The sequence below is a fragment of the Boleophthalmus pectinirostris genome, unplaced genomic scaffold (genome assembly GCF_026225935.1).
Source record: "Boleophthalmus pectinirostris isolate CB_2022bp ecotype Guang Dong unplaced genomic scaffold, ASM2622593v1 HiC_scaffold_2, whole genome shotgun sequence".
NCBI classification, from domain to species: domain Eukaryota; kingdom Metazoa; phylum Chordata; class Actinopteri; order Gobiiformes; family Gobiidae; genus Boleophthalmus; species Boleophthalmus pectinirostris.
In genome coordinates, this window is record NW_026571152.1 from 13,030,451 (window position 1) to 13,051,087 (window position 20,637).

Consider the following 20,637-nt stretch of genomic DNA (forward strand, 5'->3'; position numbering starts at 1 on the left):
AGCTAATTTGGACCAAACCCCGGGGACTTGAATCTTTTTGTAGACCCCCAAGTCAAAACGGCGGCGAATGTTTGATCCAATATGGCCGACTTCCTGTTCGTCATAGGGGTGCAGAATGATTGACTTTTTTGCTTGTAATCATGCGTAGAATTTAATTTAACATTTACAGTGAATTTTTACATCACTAAATATATCGGTGATTATATCGGCAGCGCCAACTCCCATTATATCGGTTTCATATCGGCCACAGCAAAATCCATATCGGTCGGGCTCTAGTTTGTAATCCACTTTTTTATGGCGTTGTTCTGTCAGCTTTTCCCATTTCTGACCTTTGTGGACGACTATCTTCGGTACTCTAAAAAAATCGCTTTTCCTTCTCTCTCGGTTAGAACAATTGGCACAGCCGTAAACTGCACAACACATCGGCATTTCCCTCCAGTCGGTTCACTTCTTGCCCTCCATCTGATTTTGCGTGCTGACAAACGTCGCCCCTGTAATGTCACGTGAACCCAGATATTCAGAATTATTATTTCCATGTAAACTCCAAGGAAAATATTTTAAGTCCAAACAATTTAATCCAGAACAATTAAAAAACATCATGTGAACGTGGCCATTGTGTTCTAACAGTGAGTTTTTTAATCATTTCAATACCAGGTTTAACATTTGTGCGTTTACCTTTTGGATATTTCGTGGCAAAGTACAGTGTGATAAAGAGTAGAGGGGTGTGCAAAAATATTGAATATTCGATATATCGTATCGTTTAATGTGATGACACAGTATCGATATTGTGGGCTGCTCTATCGATATATCACCAAGAGTATTTTTGGTTTATTTTACTAAATGATTTTGTTACAGCTACAGTTTCGTTGTTTGTTTAGTGGAAGGAAACTCGTTTGACATTTTCGCTGTTTTGAGGATTAAAATGTTTGTGTTTCATATGAACTTGCACAAGAAGTGGTTTAACAAAGATTTTCCATGATTTAGCCTTTATTTTTTACTGAACCGTATCGAATCGAAAGCGCACTGTATCGAGGTTTGTCTCATATCAGTGACTTCTTAACAACACTCGGCCTCAGTCAACAGGGAAACGTGGCTCTTGCCCCGTCTGGGAGTATGACATCATCACATTCTAGAACCTGAAAACCTCCCAGTTCCATCAGGTTCACGGCGCCGATGACATCATACATGTAAAGTTCCATAAAGCCTTGTTACCATGGCAACTCCGGAACTCAAAGCTAAACTTCAAAGCTTTGTGGGCTTTAACTCAAAGCTTTGTTTGGCCTCGGGGAGATTATAATAGGAGGCAAATCGCAAATCGCAAATCACAAATCGAAAATCACATATCGCTTAACGGAAAAGGCACATTTAGCTGAGCTTGACACAGAGCAAATCGTACAAAGATTTCAAACAGTAGACTTCACAGAGGAGACTTTACAGAGTAGATTTCACAGAGTAGGTCGCACTTTTTATCTGCGTAACAGTAAGTACAGCAACACTTACAAAACAACTCAATTATAAAACAAAAATGGCCAGAAATAGAGGAAATATACCCTTGACCTTAAACCATGACCTTAAACTAAAGAACTGTGGTCTTCGTGTGATAAAGAGTAGAGGGGTGTGCAAAAATATTGAAATATCGATATATTGTATCGTTTAATGTGATGACACAGTATCGATATTGTGGGCTGCTCTATCGATATATCACCAAGAGTATTTTTGGTTTATTTTACTAAATGATTTTGTTACAGCTACAGTTTCGTTGTTTTAATGGAAGGAAACTCGTTTGACATTTTCGCTGTTTTGAGGATTAAAATGTTTGTGTTTCATATGGACTTTGCACAAGAAGTGGTTTAACAAAGATTTTCCATGATTTAGCCTTTATTTTTTTACTGAACCGTATCGAATCGAAAGCGCACTGTAATCGAGGTTTGTCTCATATCAGTGACTTCTTAACAACACTCGGCCTCAGTCAACAGGGAAACGTGGCTCTTGCCCCGTCTGGGAGTATGACATCATCACATTCTAGAACCTGAAAACCTCCCAGTTCCATCAGGTTCACGGCGCCGATGACATCATACATGTAAAGTTCCATAAAGCCTTGTTACCATGGCAACTCCGGAACTCAAAGCTAAACTTCAAAGCTTTGTGGGCTTTAACTCAAAGCTTTGTTTGGCCTCGGGGAGATTATAAGAGTAGGCAAATCGCAAATCACAAATCGAAAATCACAAATCGCTTAACGGAAAAGGCACATTTAGCTGAGCTTGACACAGAGCAAATCGTACAAAGATTTCAAACAGTAGACTTCACAGAGGAGACTTTACAGAGTAGATTTCACAGAGTAGGTCGCACTTTTTATCTGCGTAACAGTAAGTACAGCAACACTTACAAAAACAACTCAATTATAAAACAAAAATGGCCAGAAATAACAGAAGAAATATACCCTTGACCTTAAACCATGACCTTAAACTACTCGCAACCGCCCCGGCACGCCACCCTCTCTTCCCGACATTCGCCCAGGTCGACAATGACGCATTAGTGATTCAAATTTCAGCACAATCGGACTAAGCCTGTGGGTGGAATCATTTTTTAACTATTTTTTGGGGGAGTCTTTGCGCCCCTGCTGGCCAGTGGTGGAAAATGCCTCATGTCCGTAATAGACTTTTTTTTGCTTGTCATCATGCATAGAATTTAATTTCCGAATTTGGTCCAAATCCGATAATGTTGACGTTTCATGTCTATGCTAGGGGGCGCTATAGAGTTCATTTTTCATATGTTTTATAGTGTATTATATTCAGGCCATGATCAGGCATTAGTGATTCAAATTTCAGCACGATCGGACTAAGCCTGTGGGTGTAATAATTTTTTAACTATTTTTTGGGGGTCTTTGCGCCCCTGCTGGCCAATGGTGGAAAATGCATCATATCCGTAATAAACTTTTTTGCTTGTAATCATGCATAGAATTTAATCCCCGACTTTGGTCCAAATCCGATAATGTTGACGTTTCATGTCTATGCTAGGGGGCGCTATAGAGTTCATTTTTATTAAATTTCATATTTCATCACATTCAGGCCTGGATCACGCAATTGTGATTTGAATTTGAGTTCTTCTTGATCCTGTAAATTTTTCCAGCTTCCAGGAGGTGAAGGGGGAACAGAAGACGGCAAAATGGTGCAGTTGCATGTGAAAAGAGGAGACGAAAGCCAGTTTTTGTTCAACACTTCTGTGGACGCGCCTCTGGAGACCGTAATCCACCAAGTTACTTCTATTTACAATGGGAGGCTCAAGGTGGAGAGAATATGTGCAGAAATTACAGAACTGGCAGATCATGGCATCACTTTACCACCAAACATGCAGGGCCTAACAGAGGATCAAATTGTGGAGCTGAAACTCATAGATGAATGGGAAGAGAAGTGTGTTCCTAGTGGCGGTCCAGTGCTGAGGCAGGATGAGATAGGAAAGAGGAATGGACAAGCTCCAAATGAGAAAATGAAAGAGGTTTTGATGAAAACAGTAGATGAAGCAAAAACGCTAATTTCAAAGAAACAAATCCAGGCTAATGTGTGTGTCACTATGGACATGGTGAAAGAGGCTCTTGACCAGCTGAGAGGAGCTGTGATGATTGTTTATCCCATGGGCCTGCCTCCACATGACCCCATCCGGATGGAGATGGAGGACCGAGAAGACCTTTCGGGAACACAGGCGTCTCTTCAAGTTGTTCCTGAGGAGGACTGTCAGCTGTGGTGGGCTGCTAAAGAGATGCAGAGAGGGAAAAAGCTCCAGGACTACATAGGCAAGAACGAGAAGACAAAAATTTTTGTAAAAATTCAGAAGAAAGGCCAGGGGGCACCAGCGAGGGAGCCATTGATCACTGAGGAACAGCACAAACAGATGATGATGCATTACCACAGGAGACAAGAGGAACTCAAGAAACTGGAGGAGGCTGATGACGACAGCTACCTGGACTCTGATTGGTCGGATAGACAGGCTCTCAAAAGACAGATTCAAGGCTTAACCAACATCAAATGGGGACCAAGATGAAGTCTAAAACTGGCACATGTGGCATGCCTCCAAACTGCTGCTCTGACTGTTCTGACTATTAGGTCTTACCAAAGAAGTAAATGCAATATTCGTTCCTAAAACTGGTATCCATTGTTACTTTTTATATTGTTTTAAAGCCAGTAGATATTTTTAATATCCTTTCTTATGGCCACCTGGGGTTCATTGGGTTCAGGATTTCCCTCTCACATGTGGACGTAGAAACTGAGAAGTGGATAACCATTTTCCACTTTCAGTATTGGTGCCTAGCTAATGGAAATCCACTCTCACATTTGCTCATAACGCATACATTGGTTTGCATATACATTATTATTCAATAAAATGTCACTTAAAAGAGTGAAAAAAAATAAAAATAAAAAAAATAAAATAAAAATTACATTTAGAAAGCTTTACCTTCAACCCCTGCGTGTCTAACCGGGAAAAGACTTGTTCTAACCGTTCAAGGTGCTGCTGTACAGTGGAGGAAAAAACTATCACATCATCTAAGTACAAAAGTACTGACTGATGGCGACAGTCCCCAAAAATACGCTCCATGAGCCGCTGAAAAGTACTTGGCGCATTGCACAGACCAAACGGCATGCGATTAAATTCAAACAGACCAAAAGGGGTACAAAATGCCGTCTTTGCCTTGTCCCTTTCAGCCATCTCCACTTGGCTGTAGCCGCTAGCCAAATCTAATGTGGAGAACCATTGCGCTCCAGCCAAAGCATCCAGCGACTCCTCTATTCTTGGAAGAGGAAATGCATCTTTTCTGGTCTTCGCATTTAACAGCCTGTAGTCCACGCACATGCGCAATGAACCATCCTTTTTAAGCACCAGAACTATTGGGGAGGAATACGGACTGCTGCTCTCCCTAATTATTTGACTTTGCAACAACTGTTGGATGTGATTACGGGCCAATTCATATTGTGAGGGGGGAATCCGCCTATATGGCTGACGCACCGGAGTCTCATCTAGCAAGGGTATTTCATGTTTAATAAGATCTGTGCATCCCACATCTAGATCATTTCGTGCAAAAACTCTGCTATACTTTGCCAAAAGAGCCTTAGCTTTTAGTCTATCTCCCAAAACTAGATTTTCAAACTCGGGTAAATTAATCTCACTTGCCTCTGTCACCTCCTGAGTAGCAATAAATGCTGTACCACTTTGTGAATCTACAGAAACCTGAATATGCGCCTGCTCCCCAATTATAACTTCAGCCTTTTGAACAGTGGCAATCACCCTACGTGGGGTTAACCAGACATCTGTCGTACCCACATTAGTGACAGGCACAAAGGTCCGGCCCTGCTCTGCCTTGACTAATGAGGGTGATATCAATAACCCTTCAGGCAGACCAGTGTGCTCAGGCCCAAGAGGTTCCACCATGAGCTCTATGGACTGATGTAAGGGCACCTGTGGGCAAGTAATAGGAACATACTTCAAACTGCCAGCTGGAATACGTAAAGGCCTCTTACCCTGCACTCTAACTGGATGAGGGTCTGGGGAGCTGGCCATGGCCTCCATCACCTGGCAATACCTCAGGACTCTCCTCAGTCCAGGTGGTGCAGACCGGATGACTGATGCCTCCCACAGATCAGGGCCATATTTCCTCAGTAGTTCAGAATACAGAGGGTTAAACACATTCATACCAAGCACCCCAGGTACAGCTGTTTTTTTCTGTCGCATGTAACTATCACAAGGGTCTTTCACAATCAACACACCCCGGCGAGGAAGAGACACCCCCAAAACATGCATGTCTAGTTCAATGTAACCGAGGTATGGGATTTGTAAACCGTTCAGAGTTCACTTTTCATATGTTTTATAGTGTATTATATTCAGGCTGGGATCATGCATTAGTGATTCAAATTTCAGCACAATCGGACTAAGTCTGTGTCTGTAATCATTTTTTAATTATTTTTTTGGGGAGTCTTTGCGCCCCTACTGGCCAACCATGAAAAATGCTGTTGAGTGGGGGGGCTTTGGGCGTTGTCGCGATGCCCATTTTATCAAATTTTTCACCGGGCCGATCGATCTGATACCCGGTTTGGGGACTTTTCGTCGACGTTTAGGCCCTCAAAATCGCGATCGTTTGCAAGGAAAAATAATAATAATAATAATAATAGAGCGTAAGAAACCGAGCGAAAACAATACCCCTCGCCCCTAACGTTGTTAGTGGGCGAGGGCCAACTATAGCTCATTCATTCCAAAATTCGCTCAGCGTGTATGTTCGCATTCTTAATTGTCAGAGTCGGCGTCAGAGCACATCTACTGGAGGGGCGTGGGTCACCAGCAGGGGGGGCACTGCCATTTGAGAAATATTTTAACGCGGTGGAGTCATACACAGCAGACATGCTATCAAACACGTTTTTCTTTAACAGTATTAGGCTAATTATGTGTTGTTATTATAATCATTATTATATTAAGATTATTATTATTATTAGCTGCAATAGTTGTTGAGGCTGTGTGGTAGACGATAGGCACACAAGACAATAATAAAAGGTTGAGGTTTATTAAAAAACAATAAGTCCTGCCACTGGTTGTAAACATTAAACAACAGCCTCTCGTCAAAAACACCTCTGAACTAGAAATAACCACGCATCGGACAGCACCAGGGCTGTAGTGAACGTGGTACGCGAGTCGCCGTCCAGTCCTGTCCTATGGAGACCTGAGACTTGAGGGACCGGGACTAAACCAGGACTAAACCAGGACGAAACCAGGACGAAACCAGGACCAGTGGCGGCTGATGGTATAATTTTTGGGAGGGGCACCAAGTGCAAAATTATAAATATATATTATGAATAATATATGTATTATATATATAGGCTGTAGTATTATAACAAATATCAGAAACAGACATTTTGGTTAGTATTGGCTGAACAGTATCGATCAGAGCACAATGAAGAGCCAAGCGCAAACTTTATGCAACAACACAACGTAACACGCCGCTCACACCCAGACCAACAAAACGTCAACAAAACTACAATAAGAGACATGAACACAGATGCCGCTCCTACAGCACACGACAGAACAACCAGAGCAGCTCCATCGCACCCACCAGCTCATTTACGCACTATTAACTATTAACACTTACGCACTACTTTAACTATTAAACTATACAACTTTAACTATTAACTATAACACTATTTAACTATTAACACTACACTATTAACTATTTAACTATTAACACTATAACACTATTTAACTATTAAAACTATAACACTATTTACACTATTAACTTTAACTATTAACACTATAACACTATTTAACTATTAAAACTATAACACTATTAACTATTACTACACTATTTAACTATTAACACTATAACACTATTTAACTATTAACACTATAACACTATTTAACTATTAAAACTATAACACTATTTAACTATTAACACTATAACACTATTTAACTATTAACACTATAACACTATTTAACTATTAACACTATAACACTATTTAACTATTAAAACTATAACACTATTTAACTATTAACACTATAACACTATTTAACTATTAACACTATAACACTATTTAACTATTAACACTATAACACTATTTAACTATTAACACTATAACACTATTAACTATTAACACTATAACACTATTAACTATAAACTATAACTATTTACTATAACACTATAACACTATTTAACTAACACTATAACACTATTTAACTATTAACACTATAACACTATTAACTATTAACACTATAACACTATTTAACTATTAACACTATAACACTATTTAACTATTAACACTATAACACTATTTAACTATTAACACTATAACACTATTTAACTATTAACACTATAACACTATTTAACTATTAACACTATAACACTATTTACCTGTGAGGCTCCAAGTTCTGATTTGCCGCAAAATAATGAAAACCAGCCTCTTACCTTCTCCAGAGACTGAAGCAGTGTTTCCTCTATCCACTGTCCCACTGTTACTGTTTCCAAAAGTCTATTGTCCAATATGAAGAGATGAAACTGGTCTAAATCCTGGTCCAGTCTGGTCCGTGACACGAGGTCCGGTGTTCCGGATTGTCTGGCGATCAGTTTAACTGGTAAAGGCGGGGCCACATCTGGAAGCATGGGGGGCGTGTCCTCTCGCTTCCATTCACTCCCATAGAGACACAAAACTGCCAGAACTGTATTGTCGCGTTAAACCTTCTTTATCGTGGCGTATTATTTCCCCATTGAAAAATAATCCAAATGTATCCAGCACATGTTCCCATCAAGACCTGGTTTGAAATAACAAACGTTGCTCTTTACTGCAGCGCATAAACGCGCTCAACCACTTGATCTGTTCGCTGCTCCAGACGCTCCTATAACAGGAGCCATATCACTATGTCGTGTAACAAATGAACATGGTCAAACACAAAATACTGTCCGTGTCTTCACTGTCATGAATGTAGTGTTTGTGTAGACATGTACAGGCTTATATAATGTGTATAATGATCTAGTTCACACAATTTGCTACCAAAATAGGGACTGACTCATTGGATCATTTTGACACAATCACCCAGAGTGAAATCTTACACTACATCTTGCTGTGAACACAACAGGTAGACTACATCTCCTGCTTCCAGATCCAGACGTGTTGGGCGTGTCCACTCAGCTGTAGATGCGGTGGGCGTGCACCTTAACCACTTGATCTGGTTGTCGCTGCGCTGCTGCTGCTGTAGACGCTCCATGTCAACAACTAATATTATGATTCTTGTGCTGTCTTTCAAGTCGCAAACCTGCCGATAAAAAATACTCAAAGATAAACTGTTGCCAGTCCTGTTACTCTCAGGGGTCTGCGTGTGTAGAGATAGGCCTATATTATATGTACATGTATGCAATGTGACATTTCACACAATTTGCTGCCTTAATATGGGTCTAAACTAGGTCTAAACTAGGATCAAACCAGATATAAAACATCTGACTGTAGACTACAGGTAGACTACATCTTTTGCATCCAGATCCAGATGTGGTGGGCGTGTCCACTCGGCTGCAGATGTGGTGGGCGTGCCTTAACAACTTGATCTGGTTGTTGCTGCGCTGCGGCTGCATAGAAGCCTTTTGGACTGGAGGCTTTTTGTAGTCACTGAAGTTTATATGTTCATTGTGTAGTGTTTTTCAGTGATCTTGATGCTAAAACATTCTTGTCTGTCTCTGGTCAGGTGAATGTATATTCTGTATCACGAAGCATATAATAGGCAAACGCAGTCACATTTTTTCTTTATTCTAGACCAGCCAATTACACAGTGCATTAGGGATGACAAATACTGAACGTGTAAACGACTTTTGGCCTATATGATAGTTATTTCTTTTGTACCTGACTAAAAGGATTGGGAGCATGATGCACGCCCACCACATCTGCAGCTGAGTGGACACGCCCAACACGTCTGGATCTGGAAGCAGGAGATGTAGTCTACCTGTTGTGTTCACAGCGAGATGTGTAATATTTCACTCTGGGTGATTGTGTCAAAATGATCCAATGAGTCAATCCCTATTTTGGTAGCAAATTGTGTGAACTAGATCATTATACACATTATATAAGCCTGTACATGTCTACACAAACACTACATTCATGACAGTGAAGACACGGACAGTATTTTGTGTTTGACCATGTTCATTTGTTACACGACATAGTGATATGGCACCTGTTATAGGAGCGTCTGGAGCAGCGAACAGATCAAGTCGTTGAGCGCGTTTATGCGCTGCAGTAAAGAGCAACGTTTGTTATTTCAAACCAGGTCTTGATGGGAACATGTGCGGGATACATTTGGATTATTTTCAATGGGGAAATAATACGCCACGATAAAGAAGGTTTAACGCGACAATACAGTTCTGGCAGTTTTGTGTCTCTATGGGAGTGAATGGAAGCGAGAGGACACGCCCCCCATGCTTTCAGATGTGGCCCCGCCTTTACCAGTTAAACTGATCGCCAGACAATCCGGAACACCGGCGGCGGCAGCGAGAGCCCCGGCCCGGTGGCGACTGCCCCGAGTCCGGGCATCGACAGTCCCGAGTCCCTGCGGCGGGTCTGTCAGTGTGTCTTTGACTCTGTTCTCGCCATTTCCTGTGTGGAGCTTTAGGCTAAAGTAGCAGCTGCCGTTATTCGTGGAGCTGCTACGAGTTGACGCAGCAGGTTGACGTGACGTGACGTGAGTGACAGGACAGTTGTCCAATCACACTACACTAAATAAACAGAGACTGTGACGTCATTGATGTCACAGTAAAGTTTGTGCCCTCGGCCCGAAGTGAAATGCGCCAATCAAAATCATTTTAAAATGGTAATAATAACGGCCTGTTGGGGGTGGGGCACCAGTGGCCGCTAGGGGGGGGGCACGACCCTCAAATGCCCCACCTTGCCGCCGACACAGTTAATTGTCCGTAACAACCCCAAACTTACCTGGTTTTCTTGCGCAGCTAATTAACTGACAACGTTTTCCGACTAGGCTGTTTTTGAACCTTCTTGCCTTCGTGTTGGATGTTGTTACATTCTGAACATTCTGCCATTGCCCGATGTTATTTCAAAGTCATAGCCTCACTCCATCGGTCTTTCTTTAAGTTTTAAATACCCCGAGTGGCAGTCTACGCTATAATGTCTGCGTGTTTTAAAATATATCTGATATCGAAACAAAAAAAAAAAAGCATAACTAAATAAATATGGCCCTATAGCCACTTACGTGTTGGCAAACAGCTGAAATAAATTAGAAATAATAAAATAAACTGCATATAATATGTGCCTCGTAAACCTTAGGCATCAATAACCCGACACAACCTTAACCTTCAGAACATAAAAACGAGGTCAAATGGGCTAATTACTACAAGCATAGACAACGAGACTCGTCTTTTCAGATGTAGGTAACAATACTAACAATAACTTTTTTTTTTTTTTTTTTAGTAGTTAACCCGCCACCCGCCCGAATTTAATTAAAATATAATTTTTCGTCACGTCATCCGCCCGACCCGCGGATTAACCGCGGATACCGCGGTTGTAACCGCAATCCGCGCATCTCTAGGGTACACGCATTTTAGTATAAGTCTGAATTTGTTAATTACAATTCGAGTACCATTCATTCATTCATTTTTCAAAATAAAACCAAAAGTAAGGGAAAAAAAAAAAAAAAATAAAATTTTTTCAGTTTTCAATTTTGTGTTTAAATGAATAAAGGAAAAAACGGATAATGGCCGTTTTCAGTTTCCTTGACTTAAACTGCAATGCCAGACTTTTCCGGCGCATACAGACAAACCAAGACTGAACCAGGACTGAACCAGGACTGAATCATTTTTAGTCATGGTCTGGTCCCAGTTTAAGTCCTGGTCTCAGTCCTGGTCTCAAACTCGGTCTGGTCCCAGTCTCATTCCTGGTCCTGTTCCCGGTCTCAGTCCTGGTTCTGGTCAAAGACTCAGTTCTGGTCTGGTCCCAGTCTAAGTCCTGGTCTCAGTCCTGGTCTGGTTCCGGTTTGGTCCCAGACCTGGTTTAGTCTTGGTTCAGTCTGTATGCAGCGCAAAAGCCTGGCATCAGAGTTTAAATCACGTATTTCCATTTATTTTCCATTATTCATTTAAACACATAATTGAAAGCTGAAAAAAAACTAATCGTTATCTGTTTTTTCATTTTGATTTTGGAGACAAATAATGAAGAAAATTGTTGTTTTTTTCTTTTTCTTATTTTTGGTTTTATATGACATGATTTCTTACACTTGTTCTTATTGTTTTGTTTGAGTGGCTGGACAGAGGACTCTTGGCAGAGACCATCCACGCCGAACAAAGGGGGAGCACTATTTAGTTTGTTTTACTAAGTTCGTTGTCTAGTTTGTTTAAGGTCACTTTATTATCACTTATTATTCTCAGTATTGTAATTATTTGCCTTCTTGTTGCTTTGATTAAGTTAGTAGTTTAAGTTAATTATTTTGTCTAATTCCTCCCTCTTGTGTTCAGTTTTGTATTTAAACACCACTGTTCTTTTGTCTGATTGGGTTAGTTCTGTTCTGTTCCATTTGACTGAAGTTACCCCAGTTGGGTACAGCTTTTTACCTCCGCCAAGGAGGTTATGTTTTTGCCGGCGTTTGTCTGTTTGTTTGTTTGTGTGTTTGTTTGTTTGTTTGTTTGTCTGTTAGCAACATAACTCAAAAAGTTATGGACCGATTTTGATGAAATTTTCAGGATTTGTTGGAAATGTGAAAAGGAAGAACTGATTTCATTTTGGGGGTGATCCGGAAGAAATCCTGGATTCTGGATCACTTTGAAATTTTAGTGAACATGGTGGTAAATGGGGCCAAAAATTTTGTTTCTCAATATCTCGGTTAATTATTGACCAAACCCCATGAAATTTGACTCAGGGATGGACAATGGGATCCTCTTTCATATTCCAAAGGCTGATCTGGTTCTGATCCAGAAGACTGATTTTATCACAATTTATATAAAAAATGGGGGTAGTCCTTGGCGGAGGTCTGCGCTCTCTGAGTGCTTTTCTAGTTGTTAATGATTTACCTAATTTGAGCCTTTGTTAAATTACATATTTTTTTTACTTTATTAAATGTAAACTTATTTTTATACCTTGTGTTTGGTTCAGGACAAAGGTGCATTGTATAATTTTTCTGGTGGAGAGTCCGTTAAATGTTTTTTGCTGCGGGGATGCTTTGTGTGAAGAGTGAAGACCTTTCTGTCTTCTGTCATGGAGTTATAGGTCAGATCTGTGGAAAGGCAGTCAGAATACCGTTTTTTCCAACTATTTTTGAGCTAAAAAAAAACACATGTAATAGAGCTGTTTAATGTCATACTGGTGAACAATCCAGGAACAAGCAGGTGACAGACCCCAACCAAAAAGTTAGAATATTCCAGTAGCAGTGGCAGCAGTTACCTTGGCAAAGCCCTTCTGCCCTCCCCCTTGTGTGGTTGACTTGATAAATGAGTCAGAAGCTAATAGCAGTCCAACACTGTAACCACCTGTGCTATTTTTGTTGTTGTTCTAGATTTGTATAGAAAAGCCATAAAATCTTCAACAGTGTTCTCGTCAATGCAGCCAGGGTCAAAGTCAAGGGGTTTCACAATAACTCAACCACATTGATTTTTAAAGTGTGAGGACCTCAGCTATCAACCCACACTCTAAACTGTGTGTATAACCTGAAAAACACCTTGAGCTATTTGTGGCCATGTTGCAGTGGTGGAATGTAACAAAGTAGAGTAGTAGTAGTAACAGTAGTAAAGTACTATACTTAAAGGGCCTATATTACACAAAACTGACTCTTGTGAGCTCTTAGCCATGTTATAATGTTGTTAAGTCATCAAAAACATACCTGGAGTTGCATTTTGTTTCATCCACACAAATTTGAGTGATTTGAGTCTGTCTACATCTCCAAAGCTCAAAATGCTCTGTTTCACCTTGTGATGTCATGTAGTTGCAGTTTCCAAGTTAAGAGCTCCTTTTACCTTTAGTTCAGTAGAGATGAGCAATTCCAGAACTGAAATGATCCAAGTGATTCCAGGTGTATGGAGTTTAAAAACACAGTGGAGCACTTCCTGTTTTACCACATGACATCACAAGGTGGAGCAGAATGTTTTCTGTTTGAGAGAAGAACTCAGCCTAAATATGCAGAGTTTGTGTGTTAAACATATGTGAAGGAAACAAAACACAACTCCAGGTATGTTTGTCTTGAGGAAACTACATTAGAACATTGATCAGAATAGTGACATATGGGCCCTTTAAATAAAACGTTTAGGTATCTATACTTTAAGCACAAAAGTGCTTAAAATCTGTGTGAAATACTTTATACGTTGTTCAAAAACAAAGTTGATTGTTCAGGAGTGAAAAAAACAACAACAACAACAACACAGAGGGTTGAGACACAGCACAGACATCTGCAGGTTAAAGAAGTTATATATTTTGTTTTGAATTATACAAAAATTTTTTTAGAGGAGATATCTGCCGCTTGCATGGCAAATCCAGACTCTCGTCTCAGCCAAAACGTGATCGTGCAATGACATAATTTATTTTTAGTCATGCATGTGAAACGAAGAAGCTCACTGGTCACCTATCATTTCAAATAAAATCTAATTATCTCAAATCAGATTAACCAAATCTAGTACTTCACTCATTGATTCAGCAGAACATGCAATGTTCTCCAATTCCTTGTGATATTCTTTTCCTTTATTTTTTCTGATACAGATGGACTATGCATGTGCCCACTTATAAATCACGCCTATTTGAAAATGTGGATATTCACCGGTGACCAGGCTCACATCTTTGTAAAGTATTGAAGAAGTGAGTATTCTAGATCCCAGGCATGTTGCATTTCAGAGACACATGATAAAAATTTGCTGCTGTGGTGGGACAGACGTTTTTAGTGCTCTGTGGTCCGATTCCAAACCCTTCTGGCCATACCAGCTTGTAAAAGCTGATCCTGTGAGATCTCAGAAGCTAAGCAAGGCTGGGCCTGATTAGTACTTGGATGGGAGACTATTGGGAAAATCAGGTGCCACAGTGGGGCGACAGTGGGAACAACTGTTGTTGTGTCCTTAGGCAAGACACTTCACCCACATTGCCTAGTATGAAAGTGGTGTGTGCTTGAGTGATGGTGGTGGTTGGAGGGACTGATGGCGCCCATTGGCATGGCAGCCACGCTTCTGTCAGTCTGCCCCAGGGCAGCTGTGGCTACAATTGTAGCTTACCATCACCAGGTATAGAGTGAATGAATAATGCTCTGTAAAGCATTTTTGTGACAAAAATGTCTGTGAAAAGCGCTATATAAAATAAAGACTTACTTAGACTTCCTTCTGGATTCAAACAGAATGTAGAAGTGACTGTGTGTTGATATTACACCATGGCACAGAAACAACAGCCTGGGTGGCGTCATGCAGTTGTTTCATTATAGTTTTCCAATCTCTGCTACTATTAGCTTTTTTGTCACGCTTTTTTTTGTGTACCATGACAGAGAATGAAGTGTCTGGGATAGTGTCAAGCAGCTGTTTCACATGATTCTTGGTGACAATGTATCTGATTTGTAAGCAGCTGTGTAATTCTACAGAAGAAGAAGAAGAATGCGTGTGATTGGAAGAAAAAAGGTAATCCAGCAGCTTTTGTATTAGTTATTACTAGAGCTATATAAAATAGATGGACTATATTTTACAGTATAATTTTCTTCTTAATTATCAGCATTCACTATACAGTGCATTATATAAAGAGCATGACATAACAGAAAAAGCTGAATATTAACATGTTTTAAGTTAATTCTGATTCTCCTCTTCCCTTGCTCTCTGCCAAGTCACTCCCCCTTCAGAGTACTATGACAAAACAATCAGTGTGCATCTCAGTATTTAATGCTACGTTTATATGATGATGGTCTGAACAGAAGATGCAAAAGTGGCATCATGAAGTGCATGAAGTGTTTTCAGGAGGAAATCTGAGTGAATACGGTAACGCAAAAGTGTGTGGAATTTGGTTGGGTATGCATGCCATCTGACATGCTTGTTTCTGTGTACTGTATGTATGTGACGTAAACGCATACACAACGTGAGCAGATCTGACCAGAGTTTTGTGTCTTGGACTGTAGATGGAAGTAAATGCTATGGCGGAGTTTATTAAACTTTTCCACCCTGGAGGGTGATTTCAGATTTTTGCTTTTTTAAGTCCCAAAAATGCCATCACCATCTAAACGAAAGGCACTGTAAAAATATTTTGTCATTTTTACCCTCAAGTGTTATTATGTAAACAGGCCCTCAATTGCTGCACATCACATCAGGTTTGTGAAGTTGTAGTGTACAATTTTGTGTTTCATAGTTTGCAAGGTTGTGCAATTAATTGAATTTTAATTGTGATTTTGATTTTTGTGTCAAATGATCTCCTAGCTCATATAATTGAATTGAAATGATTAAAGCTTAACAAAGTTTATGATGGGATATTTTTTTATATAAATAAGTATATTTTATTTTTAAATATAGAGATTGTAGAACAGCTGGGTATATAGCTTATTTTGCATACATTTATGTTTTTCTATGCTTTATTTCATGTTATATTTTATTTATTTAAGGTTTTATACATATACAGATACATATTTGTAGCCTATATTTATTTTCAGTTTGAAACTTTTGCATGAATTATCAATAACAGTGTTTTTGTAGTTGTTGTTTTTAGAGAGATAAATGCTGAATAAATTGTGTAACTAAAATATAATCATTTGAATAATCGTGATTTCAGTATTGACCAAAATAATTGTGATAATGATTTTTCCCCCCCATAATCGAGCAGCCCTATTGGTTTGTACATTTATGGAAAATGAAGGAGCAGGAGCTTGAATGACATAGGCTCTTCGATGGAGCTTTGGACAGAGTTGTATAGTTGTACAAAAATGTCTATATATCATGTCGTCTAATGTGATTATACAGTATCGATAACGTGGGCTGCTGTCTCTATATATTGCCAAGAAAAAAAAAATGTGTATGTTTTTCTAGATCATTTTGTTACAGTGCTACAGTTTTTCTGCTGGTTTAGAGGAAGGAAACTCATTTATGCAACACATTTTACATATTCACTTTTGATGATCATATTAACTTTGCACAAGCAGTGGTTTAATAAAGACTTTTATCACAGCCATGATTCAGCCTTTATTTTTTACTGAATCTTATAATCGATTTGAAATACATCGTATTGAATTACCTATGTATCGAGGCATGTATCTTATCGGCAACTTCTTAATGAGACCCAGCCCTAGAAGGAAGGTTTGAATTGTGCCTGAGAGAGATCGCTAGATTACTCAAACATGCATGAATGACACCTAAAACATCTGGCATGTTTCTGATGAGAGAATGTCGAATGTCAAAAACTGAATTCAGCATAATAATACACACTCAAAAAATCAGGTACAGGCCCTTTAACTTTGTCTCCTTTGGATCTCGAAAGGCAGACTCACCATCAGACCTTTTACTGACTTTTTACTGCTCACGTTTATTGACAAGTGCACGTAAATTATTATTAATAAAACCATTTTTGTGGCATTTCACATATTTAAAGGTGAGGCCCCATTTCATCGATGTGTGTTCCCTTTAAATGTGTCTTGAAAGTGAAAATACCATAAAGGGTAAAACATACAGATCCTTGCCCTCATCCGGGAAGGACGCCATGACATCTGGGTGAAAACGGACACAGAGCTCCCCCTGCTGGACACGCACATGCACTGTATATACGAGGACTCGCTGATCTGTGGAATAGACCCAAAAATCACATCTGAGCAATGCATGATCAGCTTGTCTACACAGATGGAGTCCCAAAGCATTCATTTCAAACAATATCTATAAAGTAAGCTCATTTATGGCCATCTGTGGTTTGATGCATCTTAAAGGAAATGTATGTGAGGTTCTAATTGTGAATTCAAATGCTTATAAAACAAAACAAAAAACATGAGCTATCTGTTTTCCCATATATGCTCAATTTCAGGTGCTAGGTGCCATCACGCAGACAGACCCCACTCCTCTTTCACCCTCACTCTCTTATTTAGTCCTCCTGGTACTGCTCTTTTGCATCTCCATTATGAATGTGGTTGTGGGGAGTTCAAGTGTTTAATCACAATTTAAATTATTATTATTATTATTATAAAAAAATTTGTGGAAATATCATGTTAATGTAATATTGTGAGAAAAAAATGCATCGAGGTATGACTGAGGTAATGATTATCTATAGTTGCAGTGCATTACTAGACTGATTCATCAGCCGGTTTCAATTCATAGAAACTGTCTGACCTTGCAGCATTAGTATTCGTTCATTTGACGGTAGGCGGGTACTTTTTTTCATTTAACCAATTAAACCATTGCTGCTATTTGGTCGTGATGTATGTAATGCAGGGCTAACTTGTATATTAAGCTTTTCCCAATTCCCATAGGAAGAAAGGCAATAACGTCTTTCCCCTTGATAAAATTCACCAAACATTCTCTTTGTTTGGGCTTTAAATCCTAGATCTTGGGAATTGTTGCCAACACAGAATGTATGGCTCTTCGCTGACTTGCATTTCCAGGTTTTTTGTGAACTGTCTAGTGTATTCCTGACCTAGAGAGAAATGAACTTGAGCAGAGGCACTAGGTGGCGCCAGCCTGGCTAGTGCATTGCTACTATGTGGCAAAAACAAACTGTAAATATTGGGAGTTGACTTCAAAATAATTCTGCTCACATTTGTCATGATGGAAGCACACTGTGGTATAATGTGGATTCACAATATGGCAAAGCATTAGTTTTATATATGTAAAAATATTGTCACTTCATTTCATACAATAATGAAACAGTTTTAAACTTACCCTGTTTTTTTTTTTTTTTTTTTTGTTTGTTTGTTTTTTACGTCAAAGTACATAATGTATATCATAATGAACTCTGACTGACTGAAATTGTACTCAACACCTACCTTTTTTTTAAGTGTAATACAGCTAATGTCCATCAGAGGGAGATAGACTTTCACAAATGTTTTCCTTAAGCCCAGGCTGCCAAAGAAGGAAAACTTGGTAAATCTAATTGGAGACTCTTATATTGATTACCAGAGTTGTTTTTTAAGTGATCTTTTATTATGAGTCTATCTACATCTGCAAAGCTAAAAATGCTCTGTTCCACCTTGTGATGTCATGTAGTGGTAGTAGTGGTGGTTTTCAAGTTAACAGCTATTTTCCTTTAGTTCAGTAGAGATTGAAAATTCTATGGCTGAAGTTATCCAAATGATTCTTGTGAAGGTGCATAGAGTTTAAAACACAGTGGAGCACTTGTGGTGTCATGAATGAAACAAACCACAACTCCAGTTTGTGATGAGGAAACATTATAACTGAGATAAAAAAAAAAAATTTAAAAAGCACAATATGAGTTAACTGTATTTTTGCTTGCGATAAGGTTCTATTTTTTTTTTTTTTTTTTTAAGCGAGTAATCGGAAATATAACAATATTTTCTCACAGACTAAAAAAGAAAGAGTAAACCAAGACATCAGACATCATAACATAATAATGTAAACATGATGAAAAAATCCTTTGTTTTGTAATTGAATACATGATACAAATGTCTGCGTTTGAGCTGAACTTGTGTGCATTTGAGCTGAGCATGTGTGCTTCGTCCATGTCACTTGTGATAAACCAACATGGACGTCACTTTTGGTTCAGGCCAGGCAGGTTAATGGAAAAGTCCTGTGTGAATATTTCATGTGGTAAACAGGGTTAAGTGGTTTGTAATGGCCCTTCAGTCTGCTCCTTCCTCCTCCAGTGTGCTCCCTTCTCCTCCTGCTCCCTCCTCCATCTCCATCCAAGCTGCTCCCCCCTCCTCCTCTCTTTCCTCCTGCTCTCTCCCTCCTCCACCTCCTACTCCCTCCGGCTGCTCACTTCTCCTCCTCTCTTCTCCTCCTGCTCTCTCCCTCCGCTGCCTCCTGCTCGTCCCTCCTTTTCCAGGCTGCAGACTATTTTCCAGGAAGTTTTGAGCAATTTCAAAATTTTCTCAAATTTTACCTGAAATGACAGGGATGGACCTAGCGAAAAATCTATTTTTTGACCAAGTCAGGTTTTGGCCCAAAATGCCTTCAAATGACAAACGATGTGCTAATATGTAGATCTTGGGTGGTCTGAGGATGTTTGGAGACATCTCCAGCAAGTTTTGAGCAATTTCAAAATTTGGTCAAATTTGAGCCGAAACCTGGCAAAAAAGAAATGGTCTGAGGATGTTTGATGATGTTTCCAGCAAGTCCGGCCCTGTCGTTTTGGCTCAAATTTGACAAAATTTTGAAATTGCTCAAAACTTGCTGGAAACATCTCCAAACAACTGCAGACAACCCCAGTCAGGCTGCTCCCTCCTCTTCCTCTCTCTTCCTCCCATAACCTCCTTCTCCCTCCTTCACCAGTCTACTCCCTGTTCCTCCAGGCTGTTCTCTTCTCATCCTGCTCCCTCATCCATCTCCATCCAGGCTGCTCCCTATTCTTCAAGACTCCTCCCTCCACCGCCTTCTACTCCCTCCTCCTCCAGGCTGCTCCTTTCTCCTCCTGCTGCTCCTCCATCCACCTTCCCTTCTCCTCCTGCAGACTGCCCCCTTCTCCTCCTGCTCTCTCCCTCCTCCACCTCCTGCTCTCTCCTTCCTCTTTCTCCATACTGCTCCCTCCTCCGCCTCCTCTCTCCTCCTCCACCCTTCTTCTCCTTCTCCCTCTCTCCATCCTCCAGTCTGCTCCCTCTTCCTCACGGCATGGACATTCATCAGCATCCATCATTCATCACCTGCTGAAATGTTATGCAACTTCCACAAGGGCTAACTGCTGTCCAAGTTCAACTCCTGTATAAATGATGTGGCATTTTCACATTAAATATCTAAATATCTTTTTTTAATCATAGACCAAGTTTATTTTCATTGTCTGATTACTCATTCAAATAAACCGCAAGTTCTGTAGAATTTTAGAATTTTTCTCACTACACGCTTATGATTTTGACATTTTCTAATTGTGATTCTACAGAACTTGTGGTTTATTTGAATGAGTAAGCAGACCTTGAAAATAAAATTGGTTCATGATTATAAAATAGAGATTCTAGTTTTAGATATTTAATGTGAAAATGCCACATTATTTATACAGGAGTTGAACTTGGACAGCAGTTAGCCCTTGTGGA

At 39.7% G+C, this 20,637-nt stretch overlaps 1 protein-coding gene and 1 pseudogene across 2 annotated transcripts; both read left to right on the plus strand.

Moving 5' to 3' along the window:
- Positions 1 to 1,944: 1,944 nt before the first annotated feature.
- Positions 1,945 to 4,038, plus strand: LOC129409450 (cilia- and flagella-associated protein 298-like). Of its 2 annotated transcripts, none has more exons than XM_055155565.1 (2): positions 1,945 to 2,366; positions 3,130 to 4,038. In XM_055155565.1, the coding sequence occupies exon 2, from the start codon at positions 3,166 to 3,168 to the stop codon at positions 4,036 to 4,038; it is 873 nt and encodes a 290-aa protein (XP_055011540.1). In that variant the 5' UTR covers positions 1,945 to 2,366; positions 3,130 to 3,165. The 2 variants fall into 2 exon arrangements, with proteins under 2 accessions (XP_055011540.1, XP_055011541.1); XM_055155566.1 differs by having other exon boundaries at positions 1,945 to 2,338.
- Positions 4,039 to 14,403: 10,365 nt separating this feature from the next.
- LOC129409593 (5S ribosomal RNA) lies at positions 14,404 to 14,520 on the plus strand (annotated as a pseudogene).
- Positions 14,521 to 20,637: the final 6,117 nt, after the last annotated feature.